Source organism: Quercus suber, unplaced genomic scaffold (genome assembly GCF_002906115.3).
Source record: "Quercus suber isolate HL8 unplaced genomic scaffold, Cork oak 2.0 scaffold_763, whole genome shotgun sequence".
Taxonomy (NCBI): Eukaryota; Viridiplantae; Streptophyta; class Magnoliopsida; order Fagales; family Fagaceae; genus Quercus; species Quercus suber.
Genome location: NW_027070199.1, coordinates 126,599 through 148,096, shown reverse-complemented (window position 1 = coordinate 148,096; position 21,498 = coordinate 126,599). Strand labels below are relative to the sequence as shown.

Sequence of the window (21,498 nt, the reverse complement as noted above, 5' to 3'; positions counted from 1 at the left end):
AAGTTGGGAATATTTTCATTTCAAATATGCAATGAAACTACTAAACTAATTTTTAATATATCAAAATATATATGTTTTTTTTACTCTAATTTAGTTTATTTTTTCTTTATAATATATGTACAATACTATCCAAAACTGTCTTACATAAAATATTATAAAATTATTTGTGCATCGCACAGGCAACTTAATAGTTAAGTTAATGGGCCACTACAATGATAAGTTACATTCATATGAATAGCTATCTTAACAGAAATTTTTGTATTGATCTAAACTTGTACTTAACTGTTGAAAAGAAAGTTCTTCAAAATTGGGCTGTAATCTTGTATGGATTTTGTATCCTAAGCAATTAATTAATAGTTAGAACATTTTACACTCTAAATAGAGAACAAATTTAGAAGAAAAAAAAAGACAATTGGCCTTCATTTTTTTGTTGTTACAAAATCTGCAGAGGAAAAAGGGTAGTGAGAAACGATTCAAGGCCAACGAACATTGTAGATGTTTTTTAGGTCACAGTGATCCTAGAAGTTGTAAAAGAGTGCTGTTTTGATTATTATTGCATGCTGAACTCAAAACTGTATTCCTTATGGGAAACCATAACTTGCATAAGAGGAAGTGGTCATGTGGCACGCTAATGAGGACAATAGGAGGTGTTAGTGGCACGTTGGAGACTGTCTAAAGCATCTAAGATCATGTCCTATGCTAAATATGTCTACTCTGCCATACAAAAAATTTAAGATTTTGATTACTTATTTGCCTCAACCTTGCAAATAGCTCCAATCTATTTCTTTGATAATTATTCATTTGTGCATCTCATAAATTTACTCATTGGGAGTAGCTGGAGCGCAGGAAAGACTTCAGTGGTTTGTAAGGTAATCCATTTTGATTTAGCATTATTGTTGGTTTTTTTTTTTTTTTGGTGGTCCTGAGGAGTTAAAGTTTGATTTTTTTTTTTTTTTTTTTTTTTTTTTTTTTTTTTTTTTGAGATCCTTAGTTTACAAATAGCCTAAGACTAACAAATGAACACAAACCCCTTTACAATGGATGAGGAAGGAAGATCAAGATCAATCTCAAAAAGAAAACCCCATCTAGGTGGTCATGGATTTATCCGTATAAAGAAATAAGCATGAACCTGAATCTACAAGTCATAAAGGAAAGTGGGGACAATAAGGCTAACCAGGGGCGGAGCTGTGTATAAAAAGGATAGAATTATTTTCTGAAGTTGAGTGTGTAATGTCCTAACAATCTCCCCATGCCAACGAATGCCGATTGAATGAACAGCAAAGAGAATAGAATTATTATCCCACCCAGTGATGATAAAGGTTACCCATTCAAAGCCAGCTATGATTCCTATGAAAGTGAGGACGTTACAGCCATTGCCAAACAAGCTTTGCTTCTTAGGTAGTTTCAGAGTACAGTGAAATAGTACTCCCTCCTCACATTTATAATAGACCCTACCATAAATTTAATAAGCAAACCCCACCACGAATGTAAGAAAAGAGAGCACCATTCTCAGAGAGCACCATTCTCCGTACAGATTACCTAAAAATTACTCTGCTCTATGACCAACCTAGTATGAAATTAATTTTTGTTTCCTGCACACAAAAGAATAGAATTATTTATAGGAGTGATGCAGTGCACAGGACAGATAATTTTCCAAATTTTTTTTTTTAGAAAACAGCTTATAGAAAATAAGTCTTATTTTTGTTAAGGTTTCCTGTTGACTAAGGATAATTTTCCATTAACCAATTTTTTTTAATGCTACCAAACATCAAAAATGGTAAAAAATTAATTTTATAAGGTTTTCCATCAAGACAAAGTATTCATGAAATAAATGGGTCATAAATAATTTCTTACAAAATTTATCAAAATGCACCATGCATTCGGGCAGGATATCAGCTAGTAAAAACAAAGGTAGACACCATTAACTAGTTCTGATCCTTAACAAATAATATAAAATTATCTCTAAACTCAGACAGGACTTTAGAAAATTGGTGTTCAGATTACTTCCAGAAGCCAGTAACAAAAAAAAATAAAAACCTCACTCCTCCAACTAACAAAAAAGTGCAGTTGTCTAATTCATTCTCCTGATTAGCTCATTGATGAAATTCTCTCGATTTCCAGCATCACCTCCCTCAACATAGTGGTTTCTCTTCTTCTTTAGGCCACCCAGGGGTGCCTTCAGCTTAAATGGCCACAGGAAGTTGTTTGCCTGCTTGAAGTGAGGTCCAACTGTCATTATCTCATGGATGAGATCTTCCGTGCAGATAATGCCGTACTTACCCAGAGCCTGTGAAAACATCATAGCATATAAGCAACAAATTCAAGCAAAAACTTCCCTTTATAAAACAGCAGTAGCTTGGAATTACAAACCTGTTCAACGATGGCGTTATCAGTCAAAGCAGTTCTCTGCTGGTTCAACTTTCCATATCCTCTCTTATAGATAAGTTCCCTCACACTCTTCAAGTTGGGATATCTACAAACATCCACATCTAGTTAGTAAGAGACGATGTAAATTTTGAACTGCAGATGTTTATGTAAGGCAAATGACCAGAGGGAGAGAGAGAGAAATACGCACCCATAAGTCACATAAGGCTCGACCCTCTGGAGCATATTCATTGTGGCCTTGTTCACTTTCAAAAATACTCCATTGAAGATCTGTTTTAAAGAAAATTTAAAAAAAAAAAAAAAAGATGAACGAAATTAGCAGTCTTATTTAAGAAATACGTTTAATCAACAAGGCATTTTGTTAAACGAAATAGACAAAAATACATCAAGCTAATACAACTTGAAGACATAACCATCATGATTAAATCAGCACTCAAGCAGACTAGGAAACAGTAATCACATTTGCCAAATTTCCCTAATCATTCAATTTCATCATTTCAGTCAAACACATTAAAATAGTGAAAGATCATCATACACTTCTGGTCCTAAATTACTAATCAGCCAATCACTGTATACTGAAGATGTATTACCACTAATACCAAAAAGGTTCCATTTGTAAGTCCACAGCCACCGTGTCCCAGCATTCAGAATAAAAGAATCAGGCATAGTTTCAGGTTAGCTTATCATAACACTCACTCACAACAAAGGGCCTTCAAGTTTCAAACTATTCAGCAGTAACCCTACTAGAAATAGTGTGTACTTAATGCTTATATAAAGTTCTAAAATGTCAAAATAAAAAAAAAAGGTGCTTACACCCAAACACCTTGACACTAGATGTTTGAGCTTTGCCTCAAAGATTTCTAGGCTATGACCCAAGGAGCTTAAACTTAAATAGCTTAAAAAATGAGTACTTTTACTAAAACTACCCGGTACAATAAGCAAATAGTCTGAACCTGCCTTAGCCTTCAAAAGGATATATTTACCTTCGTGACCAACACAAAAACATAAATAATAAAAACTACAAGAGAAGTACTACGTCCACAACATTTTCACAATAAACCTTAGGTGTTTAGTTGTTATTAGTTCAAATTTGAACTTAACACTAAAATTACTTTTTTACCCTAACAATAACAACCACCACAACACAAAAACATAAATAAAAACTACAACAGAGGTGCTACGTCCACTGTATTTTTACAACAAATCCTAAGTGGTTAGTTGTTATTGGCTCAAATTTGAATCTAACAATAAGATTACTTTTTCACTCTTAACAATAACAACCAATAATATCCTGTCACTTAAAATTTATTGTAAAAATATTGTGGACATATTATTTCTCAAAACTACAATAACCAGATGTCATTTTATAGTACCATAAGGGGTGAGTTTCATGTAATACCTGTCTCAAACGCAAGAGCTGCAAGATCTTTCTAGTCTTTGGGTGCATGGCATTGATACTGTTAAGTTCCAAATTCCAAAAAAAAATATAAGAACCTGGTGATCTACCATAAAGATTTCATGTAACGGAATAATCAAAACAGGAAAAAACTTACCCACGAATGCGAATGATAAACAGGAGCTTCGCCTCCGGGTCAACATAAAACCCACCTTTCAATTTTGCCTCACGCTTCAACCTAATCAGCTCCTTTTCCTGAATAAGCCCAAATAGATATAATCAATAATTAAAGGAATCATCAAAACATAAATATAAGTACAGATGAATAATAATACATACTTGCTGTTCATACTCCTTTGAGTACAGCTTGGCCCTATTGAAAATCAACTTCCGGTTTTCCGCGTTCTTTTTTTTCGTAGCCTCGAGATCTTGCTTCTTTGCCAATGCCCACTCTTCCTCCCTCTTCCTCTTCTTCAACACTGACTCTGGAATCACTGTCTTCACTGCCTCTTCGCCCATCTCTGCAGAAACAAAGACGATTAATCAAGATTGAGAGAGAGAAATGGAAGGATTCAGATTAGGGTTTGAGCTGATATTCAAATATCTGAAAGAAAGAAAAATTTACTTCTGACGTGTGCGTAGAGAGACTAGAGAGGTGAGAACTTAGGTTTTCTCTCTCGGCTGTGAGGGAAAGCAGAGATTTTGTAGGGTTCATCCAACGGTGGGGATTTAGTTTGGGTTATGAGGGTAGATCTTGAGCGTTTATGTGGTGCAGCTATATGGGCTTTTGAATTGACCCGTTTTGCTTTTGGGAAATTGATACGTGGGCTTTTGTTTTTTTTTTTATAATATTTGTTAGTCCACAGTCCAGGTGTACGAGGCCCACTTCAGATGGGAAATTCGGTCTTTTAAATACTCAATGATCCTTTTGCAAAATGATAGAGGAAAAAAAAAAAATTTCTCCAAACTACTTCAAATTACTTTAAAATGGTGACATGTGTCCTTTCTTTTTTTTTTAGATAAAAGATAAACGTGCCCTTTCAACTTGACTCAACTAAACCCAGCGCCACCTACAGTTTGAAATTTTTTATTTTTTTCAAAATAAAAATCAACTAACCCAACTTTTAATTTGGTCAAATTGGAAGGACGTATATCACCATTGGTGTCATTAGACTTCTACCATCACAGAGAAGGATTGACAAATGCTTTAAAATGTGATTTTTTTTTTTTTGGTTAAAAATTGTACTTTTATTTGAATCTAATAAGTTGTTAGACTTGTTTTAAACACAAAATTATTAGGTTACTTAATTTAACCTAATAAAATAACATATTCATAAGTTTTTTTCCTTTTTTTTTTCTACAAAATTTGGACTACAAAGTACACTTACACTTCACTTTAATATTTACAAATTTATTTTTTATACTATGAATAAGATATTAATTGAAATTTTTTTTTTTTTTTGTTATTGTTATAAGTCCAAGAAACTAGAGTGCCAAGAATAAATTTTTTTCAATTATTGAAAAAAAAAAAGAACAAGAGCAGATAGTACGTGCTAATGACAATGAAGAAAATTTTAATGAAGAAATAAATTTGCAAAATGATAAACCATCAACTTAGATGGGGTTGATTAGCCAATGTGATGAAATAAATTAATTTTTGGGTCATTTGTAAATATAAGATCACTTTTGAATTTAAGCAATTTGAATGTGTATGTTATAAACACGTGCTAGTTTAATTTATTTAGTTAGCTTGTTAAATATTATTACATAAGTGATTAATAAATTAGTCATTAGCTGAATATACCTTTTATATATGTATATTTATAATATTTTATAAATTTTATTAAGTGTTTATGTATCTTACGATACACGATAAGATACACGATACAGGAAAAATAAAAATCGATTCACGATACAATTCACTTTTTGACAACTATGCTAACAATAGACACGATACAGAAAAAAAAAAAATCGATTCACTATACAATTCACTTTTTGACAACTATGCTAACAATAGATAAAGTTATTCAAAACTCATGTTTCACTTAGCCCAACTACTAGATTATAGATGCTATCTCCCAAAGTTGGAGTCTTTCTTTCTCGCCTTCCCTATCGAGATTCTCCCTCCCTTTCATCACGCTATTAGGGTTCCTCTCTAGGGCAAGTCCTCTCTCCTTCCTAACACCGCCATGGAACAAGTGATGGTAGAAGGCTTGTTTAACCTCCGCCTCACAAAGGAGGAAGAAGAAGAAATTTCCATCATAAAAGAGAGTAAATCATAATTACTCGAAGAATGTTCTTTAAGTCTGTTTGGTTGATTACTATCAGACAGACATCAAAATCAGAGAATACTAAAGAACGCATGAGATCAGCATAGAAGATGGGTTCAGACTTGCAAATTGTGGATGTGGGAAAAGTTCAAATTCAGTTATGAGTTTCAGCTCCAATGAATTGAAAAAATGGGCCCTGGAATTTTGAGAATAATCTCTTGCTGTTGTGCAAATGGAAGAAAGGCCTCTTAGCTACAAATATCTCATTTACCCAGCTTCCTTTTGGGTCCAGGTTTGGGACTCCCATTTGAGCACATGTCAGAGGATGTTGGCAGAGATCTAGGGAATAGCTTGGGTAAGTTCATGAGAATCAAGGTGGAACTACAGCTTGATAAGCCCCTTAGACGTGGTGGAAAGATAACCAGTGTGGATGGAGATAAGTTTGGTAAGCTTCAAATATGAAGGTTGCCAACATTTTGCTTTCAATGTGGGAGATTTGGGCATGACGAAAAACATTGCTATGAACCCTCGGACAAACGAGATTCTCCAAGGCAATACGAAGACTAGCTCTGTGCATAAGGAAGCTCTAAGCTGAACACCGACAAATCAAGGTCTACCAGTGGTGGTGGTAAAGACAGAGGCAACAAAGACAAGGTTGAGGAAAATGTTTTGACCACTGCAAAAAATTCCTATGCCTCAATCATCGACGATAAGGAAAATAGCTCAGGCAATGGTAGTCACTAGAGAGGAGAAGACCTAAAGGAAAAAGAGAGAGCTAATGTCACTAGGAACGTGGGAGACCAGTCAGCGAAGTTTCAGGATATATGTGACAAATCTACTCGGATGGAACATACCACTGTGCAAATGTCACGTGAAGAGCTGAAGATGGTACCACCCCCCAATGGGCTTCTCACGTTATTTAAAATTTGAAAATAGGGCAGAGGACGCTTTCTCTATTGTGGGCCAGTAAGCCCAATCAAGAAAAAAGCCCATGGAAATCTGTAGTCCACTTAAATTTGTCACGGGCCTAACTGGAGAAAAAGGGATTAGTAACGAAATAACAGGCTCTAAGACACTAATGAAAATCAAAGCAAAAACAAAAGTCCACTAGAAGAAAATAGCAAGAGAGAAAGTAAAAGCAAAAGCCTAAAGTCAGAAGGCTAGCTAGTAATCGTGGGGTCCAAAAGAGTGGGTAAACTAGTTTTTGAAGAAGAAGATGATGAAGCTTTGCAGAAAAGGAGATGCCTCGTAATAAACACAAGTCAGTCTGAAATTGAAGAGAAATCGGCAGTGGCCGCAAGGCAGCATCGTTGATAGCAATGAATCACTTAAGTGGAACTACGAGGACTTGGGAACCCCGGTTAGTTCGGGTGCTACACGATTTGGTGCAGCGATGGAATCCCAAAGTGGTCTTCCTCGTGGAAACCAAATTAAAGGTCAGACGTATGGAAATAATAAAAATAGATTGCTTAGCAAACGGTCTAATAATTTCCTGTATAGGCCAAAGTGGAGGAATTGCCGACCAAGGGAAGTTGATCTTGAAAAAAAGTTACTCAAGGAACCACATTGATGCTGTAATTAGAGAGCAAAGCAATGTGTCAATTGGAGGTTGACGGGTTTTTATGGCCATCCAGAAACTCACAAAAGGTACGAATCGTGCAACTCTTCGCTTTTCTTTGTAATCAATTCCAACTCCATGGCTATGCCTAGGAGATTTTAATGAAATTCTCTAGTGTGAAGAAAAGTCGGAGGGTGCATTAGGTCAACAGCAGATGGAGCAATTCAGGAGAGTTGTAAACTATTGCAACCTCCAAGATTTAGCCTATTATGGGCCTAAACTTTACATGGAGCCATATGTAAGATGGGAATAACAGGATATGCCTCATACTAGACAGAGCACTTGCTAATCCAGAATAGGCGGAAATATTTGGTGAGATGAAAGTTCATCACATTGTTGATACAACCTTAGACACAGTGCTCTTCTACTCTCAGACTCTGCTCATAAGTGCCAGGCCCGTGCTAAGTGCTTCCACTTTGAAGCAATGTGGACAAAAAATCCAGATTGCAAGGTATCATTGAATTGAATTGGGGTTTGGTGTTGATCTTAGTACTCCAAATGGGGTCATGGAAAATCTGAAAAGTTGTGCTGCAGAACTAGCAAGATGGAGCTCAGATGTGTATGGGCAGATTCCAAAAAAAATCCATGCAAAGAGAAATGCTTTGGGCATAATAACTAAAAACAACAAGAATGGAGAGCTAAGTAATGAAATCAATAACCTGGGCAAATTATTGTTTACTTGCTTTGATGTTCAATCAATTACTTGTCAGCTAATGGTTTGTGGGGTAGGGATCAAACCCCTCACATTTATTTATTTTTGTAAAAAAAAAAAAAAAAAAAAAAATCAAAAGTCAATTTCCTAGGTACAAAATAAGAATGATTGTATTTGATCAAGCATATAAGAGATAAACAATTTCTAGGTGCAAAATATGCATATAAGTTGAAAGGAATACATTATTTAAACTTTAAATTGTTGAAGGACTCAAATATCCAATCCAAACCATTCCACCTTATTGATCTTATTTGATCTAATGAATTGTGGGTGATTTTGATTGGTGTGTTTGGCAAATATGGAGTGGAAGTTTTGTTTTCCCAAGTTTCAGGTCAAATGCGATATTGCAAATTTTACTGGCTAACTAATTCGACTGAGACCCATACCCCTCGTCCTATTTATTCATCTTATTCTTTCTTCTCATTCTTTATTTCTTTCTCTCATGCATTGCATATATGACTCCAAGTCACGTCATCTTCCTAGCACCATTGGGCCCAAAAAGAAGTTGCATGGTCATCGTTTTTGCATAGACTTTTCTACAATGAGTATGTGCTACGGTCACACACTCTTCTTCTTCAGCTCTCGGCCTTTCCTTTAATGACTACTAATAATAAAGGGTAGGTCGTTTACATTGTTGATACAATAAGATTTGACTTTATATTTTATATTTATTTTGTTAACTACCACCCATCCAATATTTAATTGTTGAACAAGGTTAGGTCAAATTGTTAGCTTATCTCTAAGCTTGATTTGACTTGAATTGTGAGTATTTTTATGAGAGTTTTTTCTTTTTTTTGGGGGAGAGAAATAGACATTGAAAAGGGATTGTTTGCCTTGGGCATGGGATGGTGAGTGCAGGTATTCTTTAGCTATATAATTATTTTGAATATACAACATAGCAACCAAGCGCCTGTAGCTCAGTGGATAGAGCGTCCGTTTCCTAAGCGGAAGGTCATAGGTTCGACCCCTATCTGGCGCGCACAATCAATTTAACCTTTTAATTTTCCCACGCAGCAAAAACGGTGCGCTTTGCTGGAGATCCAATAAAGTTTTAATTTTGGTTAACTTATACATTTTTATAACTTATTTCATCAATATATAAATATATTTTATACCTTATACAAAGCTTTAAAATTTTCCTCTCTAAAAAAAAGTTTTAAATTGAAATCTGAATTTTCTAGCTATAACTATTTTAATTTCTCTATTAAGAAAATAATTATTAACTAATAAGTAAAAGAATTCAAGTGAATTTTTTTCTTTTATTTTTTAAGGCCATCCACCATTTCCAACCATATATTAAATTTACGGTGTCTATTTGACCTTAGCTTTTACAACTTGAGGTAAGCATTGTGTTTATAATATATTCTAAAATAACATAACTATAGTTTCTAGTATTCATCTATATATTAATCTATATTCACTTAGGTCACGTTTAAGGATTATATTGAGAATAATAATCTTTATTATTATAAATAAAAAATATTGTAATGAAATAACTAGTACCACCATAACTATTAGTATATTATATATATATATATATATATATAAAATTTAGTACATGAATAGCTCATGCAAAAGTCTTTACGACATAATTTCAATATAAATTTATATGGTATGAAGTATTGCAATTTAGATAACCCATATTAACTTAGTATATACATTTTTTTATATAATTTAGTAGCTCAGCTCATGCAAATGTTTTTTTTTTTTGGGTAAACGGGAAATAGCAATAACAAGACTAAAAATAAGAGTTGGCAGTACTGGCACTGCTCCGGCAGTGCCTTAGGTACACATGACTAGCTCAGCTCATGCAAATGACTTTACAATATATTTTTCTATATAAATTCATACCGTATGAAGTATTGTAATTTCTCTTATTTAAGTCCCTGAAGTTCTTAATAAGACAAGTTATTTATTTATTTATTTATTTTTTTGGAGAAGATAATAAGACAAGTATTATGTTGCAATGTTTTTGAGATAACAATATTTTTATGTTCGATAGATGTCGATTTTCAAAAGAGCTAGCCGTGTCTATATATATTTCTTTGCGCCATGTGTTCCATTTAAATTTTTTAAATTTTTGTGAAAAGTGAATTATTGGGTGTAATAACTAAAGAGCCCAAACAATTTGTTTCCATAACTACTTAAAACCAAAGTATAGCATTTATTATTGCTAAATTCCTGTTAGGCCACATCAGCCTAGTATTTCGGTCTATTTGGTCCACTTTGAATTTATTCAGTCCATTTAGTCTTATTCAGTCCACTTCACTCTATTCGGACTTATTCAGTTCACTTTGTCTTTATTTGGTCCATTCGGTCTTATTCGGTCCATTAGGTATTATTCCAAGGTTCCTTTAGGTCCTATTTGGTCCATTCTGCACACTTTGGCACTATTCAATCCACATTGGTCCTGATTGGTCTATTCTATCAACTTTGTCTTATTCGGTCTATTCTGTCCGTTTTGGTCTTATTCCGTCTCGTTGGTTCTATTCGGTCCATTCGGTCTTAGTCGGTCCAAATCGGCCCATTCTCTCCACTTCGGTCATATTTGGTCCAATCTGTCAACTTCGGTCTTATTCAGTCTACTTTGGTCTTGTTAGGTCTTATTGGTTCAATTCGGTCCATTCAGTCTTATGCAGTTCAAATCAGTCCATTCTCTCCACTTCGGTCCTATTTGGTCAATTCTGTCAACTTCGGTCTTATTCGATCTACTTTCGTCCTATTCGGTCCATTCTGTTTACTTTTTCATATTCGGTCCATATCGGTCCTATTTGGTCCATTCGGTCTACTTTGATTTTATTCTGTCCACTTCGGTCCTATCCGGTCCACTCTCTCTACTTCGGTCTATATTAGGTCCTATTCGGTCCACTATGGTTATATTCAGTCTATTCTGTCCACTTTGGTTTTATCCGGTCTACTTGTTCTAATTCAGTCCACTTTGGTCATATTCGTTCCATTCTGTCCACATTGGTCCTATTCAGTCTACTTCGGTCTATTTTGGTTTTATTAGATCCTATTTGGTCCACCTTTGTTCTATTTGGTCTATGTTGGTCCTATTTGTTCTATTCCAGTCCTATTTTGTTCACTTTAGTCCTATCCTATCCGGTCGATTCAGTTCAATTGGGTCGAATTCAGTTTACTTTGGTCCATTGGATCTCATTTAGTGCACTTAGTCCATTTTTGTGCACTTACAAAGGGTAAAATGGGTGTGGCTGAAATGCTCAAACACCTCTCTGTCATGCCTCAATCTCAAGGTCTAATTGACACAAACCAACCTAATTTATAGGCCGATAGTGCAATAGATAAAATTTAATATCTTTGACGTTATAGCATGTCCTTTAAATCCATTGAGCAAGTCCTCCAATGGAACAATAAATTGAAAGAAATTGTGGTGTGTGATATTTCTTCAACTTTTAATTCGATAATTTAATAACTATCAAACTAGAGAGATTTGAAGTGTGAACATCTATGTTAAAAATACCAATGTAATACTCTTAATTATTTCTCAATTAAGATTGAGAGACACTTATGAATACATATATTATTTATTTTTTGATTGAAAGATAGAACTCGTGAATATATATTTCATCAACTACAAAACTTATATTTTCCTAAAAAAACAAAAAATTACAGAACTTATATAGTTTATTTATTTATCTATTTATTTGAGAGGTTAACTTGGTAGAGTTAATTTAACGCAAACCACAAATTATCCAGTCAAAAAGTAAAAAAAGAAATCCGTAAAAGATATATATATAGCAGCAGTCACACAGAGACAGAGTCACAGTCACAAAACCCAAACGCAAAGAAAACGAACCAACATGGAATCGGAAAACACCACCACCACCACCGCAACAACCACCGCAGTTTCGTCGAGCTCCTCCACGAACTGGACCATCGCCGGTGGCTCTCTCGTAAATTCCGTCACTTTCGAGTCCTATCTTTCCAACGATCAAGAAGAAGAAGAAGAAGAAGAAGAAGAAGAAACCACCACAATCGCCAATTCAAATCCAACCACACTCGACAAATCCCCGCTTATTCTGCGCCCTCCCTCACCGGATTCGAACCCTTGCGAGATCAAAAGTACGTTCTAGAACGAAATTTCAATTTCTCGCTTTTTATTTCTTTTTGGAATTAGAGTGTGTGACTTTTCCGGGAAATTTAATTTCCCGAATCGTTATATGATATGTCTTGATCTTTATTTACTTGTTTTGCCACTATACGCGTTTCTTTTTTGTTAGTTGGAGTGTTTTCCGGGAAAACATTTTCCTGAGTGTGAATTTCCCGAGAGAATTGATTTCGCTAAACGTTATGTGATATGTTTGGACCTTTCTGTACTTTTTTTGCTACTATTCTCGTTTCTTTTTGTTGGTTGGAATGTTTTCCGGGAAAACTTTTTCCTGAGGAATGAGTGTGAGCTTTTGGGGGAGAGATTTCGCGAATTGTTATATGATATGTTTGGATCTTTATTTACTTGTTTTGCCACTATTGACTATACTCGTTTCTTTTTGTTAGTTGGAATATTTATCAGGAAAACTTTTTCCTGAGTGTGAATTTCCCGAGAGAATTGGTTTTGCGAATTGTTATATAATATGTTTGGATCTTTCTATACTCGTTTTGCTACTATACTCGTTTCTTTTTGTTAGTTGGAATGTTTTCCGGGAAAACTTTTTCCCAAGGAATGAGTGTGAGTTTTCCGGGAGAATTGATTTCGCGATATGATATGTTTGGATCTTTATTTACTTGTTTTGCTACTATACTCGTTATTTTTTTGTTAGTTGGAATGTTTTCTGGGAAAATTGAGTACATGAATTGTTGTCTGTTCTGTTTGGAGCTTTATTTACTTGTTTTGATACGAAGAAGTTTGGATGGGATTTATGAATTTGTGTTAGTGAAAGGTTTGGGTTAATTCTCTGTTTGGTTATTGAGAAAATGAAGGAAAATGAAGAAATTTGGATAGGATTAGTGGAATTTATGTTGGCAATGGTAAGGGATTAAGCATTAACTCTCTGTTTGGTTTTTGAGAAAAGGAAGGAATTGAAAAGTATATTTTTGAGTTTTGTATTCTTTTTTTTTATAATCTGCTCCATTTTGCTTATTTTTGTATTTTTGAGGAAGTTTGGATAGGAGTAGTGAATTTATTTCAGCAAAGGTAGGTGTTTTAACTCTCTGTTTGGTTATTGAGAAAAAGAAGGAAAAGAAAATTTAAAATTTTGAGCTTTTATATTATTTTTTGAAGAAATTTGGATAGGATTAGTGAATTTGTGTTGGCAAATGTTGGGTTTTAACTCTCTTTTTTGTTCTTGAGAAAATGAAGGAAAAGAAAATTTTAAAATTTTGAGTTTTTATATTATTTTTGTTAGTTATCTGTTCTGTTTGAACCTTACTTTTTATTTTTTTAAGAAATTTGAAGAGGATGAGTGATTTTATGTTAGCAAAGCTTGGGGTTGTTACTCTCTGTTTGGTTATTGAGAAAACGAAGGAAAAGAAAATTTATGTTTATAGGTTTTTTAATTCTCTTTGTTAGACTTAGTCATCTGTTCTTTTTGCACCTTATTGTTTTTCCTTTAAAATAAAAAATTAGAAGAAATTAGGGATAGGGTTAGTGAATTTATGTTCGCAAAGATTGGGGGTGCAATTCTCTGTTTGGTTGAAAAATCAAAGGAAAGTAAAGTTAGATTTTGAGTTTTATGTTATTTTTGTTAGGTTTTTCTAGCATGAAAACTATACTAAGCTTAATAGAGGATTACGTATACCGCAATGGAATAATTAAACGAAGCATTATGGGGATCCAGAAACATGATAAAACTTGATGATCATTTCAGCAATATTGATATTGTTTCTTTGTTATTGAATTCGACTATCTGTCGTTGAATGCACTGGTCATTTCTAGATAGTTGTTCCAATTTTGTAGGTGATAAAGCATAGAAGCACTTTCTATGAGGTAGTTTGAAGCAATTTCTATGTTTTGGGACTTAGATATTCCACTCCCCGAAAACCACAATCTCTCTTTTTGATTATATTTCTATGACGTAGTTCCTATTTTTTTAACAAGTATAATTACTTATAAAAGATATAGAAGCAATTTCTATGACTACGAAACTTGGGTAAAATTGGTTGGGTTTGTTAAGTAGCTCTTGACGTACAAACATCCTCCAAAAACTTTTATTGATTTATCTTCTAGTGAAAGTAGAAGAGAAAATTGCTTGGAACCTCGCACATTATCCTCATAAATGATATAGAACTTCTTGCACTACAGTTGGTTTCACGCAAAAGCATGAGGTGAGGCAGGTTTATGTTCGAAGTACTGCTCGAGTCTATGAGATATACTATGAATCTGGCCCACAGAAAGACAATGAGTATCTGTGTACTGTTCGCTGCGGTATTGCTGCTAGAGATGAGGAAGTGCTCACAACTGACATTGAAGATGTTACTGCCAATCTGGATGGGCCTAGAAAAGGTGTCGGTGAAGAAGAGATAAAAAATGGTAGTAATCTGACCACCAATGAAGATGGATGGGTTGAAGTGAAGGCCCCTTGTGGTCCTGTGGTTGAGAATAAAACCATCGCTGTGCCATCAAAGGCTGATAGCATGGCATGGACAAGCAAACAGGTATGCTGATGACTATTCATGTACTTATTCAAGTATTTTCTGTCCTCATTTTATGTTATTGAAATGGTGGCCAGAGTGTCTTGATGTATATTGCTTGCCTGCATGTGTATACACTTTTGTCCCCTCCCCAAGAAACACAAAGAAAAAATTACAAAAAATAAAAGAGGAAACATGTTCTCTTCACACATGTCCTAGTTAGCAATAGGATCAAAGCAGATGAACAGTGCAAATGATCAAAATTTCAACTCACGAGGACATTGTTTTGGTTAATTTATTTTTGGATAAGGTACTTTCCTTAAGTTTTATGGATGGCATAATTTAAGTCCATCCCATTAATTAACCGCCATGGAATCAAAAATGGAAAACTTAAATTATCATAGTGATGCAGGATGGAATGAGAAGACAAACTTGTTATATTTTATTTCATTTTAAGTCTCAAGGGCAATTTTGTAATTTCATAATATTCTGGAATGTTCTTTGTCAACAGTCCATTAGATCTTCTTTTGGGTTTTATTTAGGTTTGGTTAATTAGTTGGGCTTAGTAGTAAAAGCCTATGGAGTCCAAGTCCAAGTGTTATTAGGGTTTTAAGAAATCCTAGTGCTACTAGGATTAGTTTTAGTCTTCTATTTAAAGAGTTGTAGTACTTTCTATTGAGTTGGTTAATTATTAATGAATGTTTTCAGAATTTAAGAGCTATACTTCTTTATGGTTTGTGTGATGCAACCTTCTCTAAGGTGTGATGCCAAGGAACCCTAGGTGTGATGCTTAGGAAGTCTTGGTGTGATTCCTAGAATTTATCTATTTATCTTATATTTTATTTACTGTTCACGGACCACTGTTCACAGCACAGGAAAAGCTGCCCAAACCTTGATTGTTCTCCTTTGTTTCATCCCTAAACCCTACTAATCCTTATTCCATTGGAAAACCCTATTTCCCTATTATTTTCCAGATCTTCCCCACCAAAACCTAACCCTAAACCCACTAAACCGAAGTGTTACCAGATCTGCTCCAAGAGTTCTAAGTCAGATTTTTGTTGTTCCCCTTGTCCTACACACATAGCATGTTAAAAAAGAAAAGAAAAATACCCCTAGCTAATCAATAGAAGGTCCCCCCTCCCCCTGCCCCAGAGCAGGTGGTGAGATCCTTGTCCAAACAGAAGTTGCAGATCACACTGTCATAGAGGCTTCATTTCTTATGGAATGAAACCTGGTGTTGATGATCCAAGGGAAAACAAGTCTCTTCTTAAGGGGGAATTCAACCAACCACTACCCTCTACCTCCCATGGCTAAAAGCCATTGCTTCTGTTAAATCCAGCCACCACTTGAACCTTCCACATAAGCCAAAATTTTACTTTTTCACTGCAACTTCTGTTGTCAGTGTGGACTGATAGACCATTGACATCTGAGTTTTGCTTATTTGCAACCAACAAAGCCGCTCAACAAACCTGGTTTTCCAAGGGGAACCCACACAGTGCTAAGATGACATTACAGAATATGCAATGCTCATTGCTGATAGTCGAACCTCTTCTATATGGATTTGGGGTTAGCATATGGATTCAGGTTGGGTTTGGTATTTCATTTGGGATTGGGATTGGGATCCTGAGATTTGGATTAGCAGATGGAATCAAGTTCAAGTTGGATTCTGTGATGGTGGTTTTGAGTTTATAAATATAGGACTTGTAGATAAAAAAAGAAAGAAGTGAAATATTACGGTTGAGGAAAGAAGAAGAGGAGGAGGAGGAGGATGAATGACATAAAGCTTTTAATTTCAAACCCCTTCCCCGTCCCTTGAGATGAAGTAATTTTTAAAAAAAAAGGTAAGGGTATAATTGACAATCTTCATTTTCTTTTTATGGTATTTCTTAACATCTACTGTACTGTAATTCCAAAAAATACAAGGGAAGTAGGAGTAGTTTTTGAGAATCCAGGGGAGATTTGAGTAATTTATCCTTTATTTCTTAGGCTTGTTTTACTTATCAAAAAAATTTGTTAGGCTTGTTTTCCCAAATCTAGGAAGGCTCTCTAGCCAGTTTTACTTGTCATTTTACTTATTAAAGAAAAAAAAAAATCTAGGAAGGGATACAACCAAAAGATGGAATGCTTAGGTTAACGACAATTCAAGCCTGGTTTTGCTTGCGTGTTTCCCTTCAACTTTTTCTTTTGTGCTTTCTGTCTTTTTCCCCGTTATTTGTTTTCTCTTAATCTTAAAAATTTTCAGGAGTTATATGAGGCTACTGCAGAGATTACTGATGCAAGTCCTTGCACATCCCTCACACTTCGTCTGCTCTCTCTTCAAAGTAAAGGGTGTGTCTATGTTGATGAAGTGTATGTGTTTGCGGATCCTGTTGATGAAGCTGATTCTGAAAATCAAGAGGGTCAGATTGAAAACTCAGCTGGAAGTTCTCTTATGGCCATGCTAGTACCTACCCTTTTGCAGTTTTCCAAGTCGACTGAACGCAATACTGATACAAGGGAAATGCATAAATTCCTAGAGTCTGGGCCAAGATCAACTGATCCAACAACTTTTGCTGCTAAAATTCCGCAGGAAGGAAAATCCAGCATAACTGACCATCAAGATGTCAAGTTGCAAGAAGTGAATGGTGATAGTGCAGGTCCAGCTCAGTTACAGAACCCTCCACAAGTTCCTGTTTCAGAAATCAAGCCTGATACCCCGCCATATACTCATTTTGAAAGAGCCATGGACCAACTTGTTTCTCGAGTGGCCAGAATAGAAGATCTTTTTTTGAGGTTTGAAGAAAACATGCTGAAGCCCATAGGCAGCATTGAGGCAAGACTCCAGAGAGTAGAGCAGCAACTTGAAGTGCTAAACAAGAAATCAGAGAATTCTGAATTGCCATCTCGCTCAAGAATTTGTGCTCCTGAATTTTCTAGCAATGAATCAGTTACCAATTCCTTTTACAGTAGTGTAAATGGTTGTCTTAATTATGGGTCATTTGAATCAGATAAGAAGGATTTTTGTTCAGATTCCATATCCATCCCTTTTAATGACACATCTGATTCAGTAAATGCTTCTTTGGTGGTCCCAAGTCTAGTAGTTACAGCTCCTGAGTTTTCAAATGTTGATGACGAGGAAGAAAATTTGGCGTCAGAATCAGTGACAAGTCCTTTAAAGGATAAACCAAAGCAAGCTGTGTCAATTGATGATGCTTTGGCATTAGCACTGGCAGGATTTGTATCTTCAACTTCAATTCAGCCTCCATCATATACTCAAACTCTTGCAGTTAAAGCCCCTGAGTTTTCAAGTGAAGAAGATGGAAATGACAATAAAAAAGATTCAACTAGAGTTCAATGTGAAATAGATACAGATCATTCAGTTTCTTATGATAAAACAGATGGGACAGAGAGCATGAAAGATTCAACTTCATCTGATACTTTTTTAGAGGCTGAAAGGAATGTGACTAGATCTCTTAATGATGACTACTCCGAGAAGACACCCGAGGGGGCTCACAATGAATGCCAGAACTATGACAGAGGAGAAGATGATTGTCAGGCCACAGGAATTGACATTGGTGTCTCTTCAGCTGAACCTGATGTGGCAAGAACAGATTCCTATCAGATAGTGAAGGAAAATGAAAATGAAGAAGTGAGCAATGAGATAAGTGACATGTCAGTTCCTGATGATACTAATGTTTCAAATGGTGTGTTTCCAAGTCAGACTGAGAATGTCTCTGAAGGAGCTGTTGCAAGCTTGGAATTAGTTGCTGCTACTGAAAGCAAAAACTCTGGGACTGACATTCTGCGGAAAGTTCTTGAATTTTCTTATGCTTCTTCAGTGGATTTCAAGATTCCAGTTCTGGATGTGAAATTTGCGTCTCAGGAGAATTCTAAGACTTGGACTCCCCTTGAAGCTCTTTTGACTGACATGCAGAAATTAAGTATTGAACCTCCTTTCATTGAGGATACTGGTGATGATGATTCCCCCATTGGTGAGCAATCCAGCTTAATTTTGGTGGAGGATGGTGAACCATCTACTGCTTCAACCAATGGCCATTTTTCACTGGATACAGACTACTGTAATTTAATGGATGTGGCTTTGATCACCGAGGGCGAAAGCCTGCAGGATTATCGTCCATGCTGCTGCAGCCATGAATCGTTTGCAGCAAGTCTGATATGATACAGTATTAAAGTTATTTGGTTTTGTATATAAATTTGGTTTAGGCAAGCAATTGATGTATGCTGATTACCATTTGTATACTTTTTTTTTTCCTCTTCTTTGCCCTCTTTTCGTTTCAACTTAACTATTCCAGTGTAACTTAAATGTCTAATACTTTTTGACCATGGACCATGCTCAAGAACTTGGTATGCTCCTAGAAAGTTTAATCAACAGAAAATTGTAGGAGTTTTACTGAGAAATATAGTATATAAAAAAAAAAAGAATTAAAAAATGAGTGCAATGGAGGAATTCAACCTCAGCGGGAACTAGTTTATAGCAACCTTAGTTTTTATCAATTGCATTCAAAGTAAAGTTAGACCTAGTGCCATTCTTTATCATTTGGATCATTACTCAGCACAAAGCTTTCACGATTATGACAGTCTATTAGTGGTGGTTTCGTGTGTAAGTATTGTAATTTGTAATCCAGTCATAAGCTTACACTAAAATATATTGTAAAATTAGGTGTGTTCATGGCCGGATTGATTAGATAATTTATCTTCAATAATATTTATAGGGAAATGTTAACAAGCACTGTGTGTTGCTTGTTAAGATTTTTTTTTTTTTTTTGGGTCTCATTTTGCATTCTTCTTCCCTACTCTTTTACCTTTCATTTTACTGCTATGTTATAATGACTATGGGTCAGAGTAGCATGTTTGTTTATCCACTCGCATTTACTCTATTCCGCACTTAGTATTAAATTAGAGTAAAATCTATCGAGCCGTAACTTTAATTTGGGGTCCTAAACAGCTCTTGTGTTTTCAACACATTTTCAAGCATTCAACATTGAATCTCAATATGTATTGCATAGTCTGATGGTGATTAAGTTTGGTCCCATCTTACAAAATTTACCTGATAGATGCCTTCGTACCTTTCATACTTGAATGTTTTGGCGCAAAATCTGCTAATTGCTGATATACTCAACTCAAACTAATTTTTTTTTTTAATCAAAAGGAACTCAAACAAGAATTTTAATCTGAAGAAATATATACATACATTATAGACTACTCCAAAAACAAATATATATATATATATATATACATACATTAACAAAATGAAAATCAACTTTATCATTCATGCTATAGACCTTATTTTCCCACAAAGTTTGTTGTCCTTATCAGTAAATTTTGAGTTTTAATGGGGCCATTGCCAAAATTATTAATAGCTATGTTACTGACTATCCATGATGTAGTATAAAGTTGTTATTATTCGATATAATGAGTACAAACTTGAGTTCATTATATATATATATATATATATATCTATCTATATATAAGAAAGTGATGTTATAGCCTTTGGTTAGATTATTTTACTCCTCCCTACTCATGAGATATCTCCAAAATCCCATGAACCAATTTGAAGGAAATATGAATATCATATTTTCTTCCACCTAAATTCAAAGACTTTCGTTTTATATATAAATATTATTCCCAACTAAAGTGCATATACATTAGCTATTTTGCCCTTGGTACTATGTTGACATGTTCACAAGCTGTGGTATGAAGATTTTGATTCCTTAGCATTTACTTGGCATTTAACCCCACAAACAAGTAACTTCTTGTGGTGCTTCTAAAAGAAGTACGATATATCTAAAGTGAGATCTTACCTTTTTATGTATATATTAACCACAATTTTAAAATGAAACCAACAAGCCAACAACTATGACAAGGGTCTTCCATCAATCTAGGTTTATTTCTGTTTATTATTTCTTTCACGAATCGGCAATGAATTGTGAAATGCACAGATCTAACAAGTTTAAAAAATTTTGTTGAAAATACAAGAACAAAAATTATTTAGATTGGTTCTTATAGCTACAAGGTCTTCCAATAATTACATAAATATATAAGAATAGCAAGCTAAGTCAATACATATTAGATATTGCCAATTTTAATTATATTCAAAGCGACCTACCATATAAATAAAACATCTTGACGTTCTATAATCACAATAATGTATGAAAAAAAAATTTTAAATATATAAAATTGAAAAAAGTAGTTTTTTTAATGTTAAAATAGACATAAATTTTGGCACGAATAGCTATGAATGTTCTTAGGATAGAGGTTCAATCTAAAATTATACTCTCATATGGAACATAATATTAGATTGCCTGAAAAATTCTACTTAGTCATATAAATCTTCTCCATCGCTATATATATGAAAAAATTGGATCTTTCATGTCAAGCCGAAACTACCATGAGGATGAGAGTCAAAGCAGGCATTACATGTCAAATGACATATTTTGAACGTGAAACAATTACAATTTCATTAAAACTATTAACAAAGAGTGTTTTGGAAACCTCTTCTAAAGTTTAAAGAAATTTATAAAAAAAAAAA

General features: G+C 34.6%; 2 protein-coding genes and 1 non-coding gene across 3 annotated transcripts; 2 read left to right on the top strand and 1 right to left on the bottom strand.

Annotated features, from left to right (window-relative positions):
* Positions 1 to 1,775: 1,775 nt before the first annotated feature.
* LOC112008229 (large ribosomal subunit protein uL30y) lies at positions 1,776 to 4,514 on the bottom strand. Its single transcript, XM_024040565.2, has 7 exons — positions 4,407 to 4,514; positions 4,121 to 4,302; positions 3,939 to 4,036; positions 3,785 to 3,842; positions 2,576 to 2,655; positions 2,371 to 2,473; positions 1,776 to 2,287 (listed from the first exon to the last, which is right to left on the bottom strand). The coding sequence occupies exons 2-7, from the start codon at positions 4,298 to 4,300 to the stop codon at positions 2,072 to 2,074; spliced, it is 735 nt and encodes a 244-aa protein (XP_023896333.1). The 5' UTR covers positions 4,301 to 4,302; positions 4,407 to 4,514; the 3' UTR covers positions 1,776 to 2,071.
* Positions 4,515 to 9,287: 4,773 nt separating this feature from the next.
* Positions 9,288 to 9,360, top strand: TRNAR-CCU (transfer RNA arginine (anticodon CCU)). The gene has a single exon. It is a non-coding gene; the product is annotated as a tRNA-Arg (tRNA).
* Positions 9,361 to 12,139: 2,779 nt separating this feature from the next.
* Positions 12,140 to 19,296, top strand: LOC112027828 (uncharacterized). Its single transcript, XM_024060477.2, has 3 exons — positions 12,140 to 12,464; positions 14,641 to 14,993; positions 17,212 to 19,296. Exons 1-3 carry the CDS (start codon positions 12,203 to 12,205, stop codon positions 19,126 to 19,128), a joined length of 2,532 nt encoding a protein of 843 aa, XP_023916245.2. The 5' UTR covers positions 12,140 to 12,202; the 3' UTR covers positions 19,129 to 19,296.
* The last annotated feature ends 2,202 nt before the right edge of the window (positions 19,297 to 21,498 follow it).

Excerpts from the sequence above, each read along its gene's own strand:
- LOC112008229 (XM_024040565.2), bottom strand. The coding sequence starts at position 4,300 with ATGGGCGAAGAGGCAGTGAAGACAGTGATTCCAGAGTCAGTGTTGAAG. Across the intron at positions 4,037-4,120 it reads CAAAGGAGTATGAACAGCAA|GAAAAGGAGCTGATTAGGTT; the intron begins GTATGTATTATT and ends GGGCTTATTCAG. Across the intron at positions 2,288-2,370 it reads ATAACGCCATCGTTGAACAG|GCTCTGGGTAAGTACGGCAT; the intron begins GTTTGTAATTCC and ends ATGTTTTCACAG.
- LOC112027828 (XM_024060477.2), top strand. The coding sequence starts at position 12,203 with ATGGAATCGGAAAACACCACCACCACCACCGCAACAACCACCGCAGTT. Across the intron at positions 12,465-14,640 it reads GAACCCTTGCGAGATCAAAA|TTGGTTTCACGCAAAAGCAT; the intron begins GTACGTTCTAGA and ends CTTGCACTACAG. Across the intron at positions 14,994-17,211 it reads TGGCATGGACAAGCAAACAG|GAGTTATATGAGGCTACTGC; the intron begins GTATGCTGATGA and ends AAAAATTTTCAG.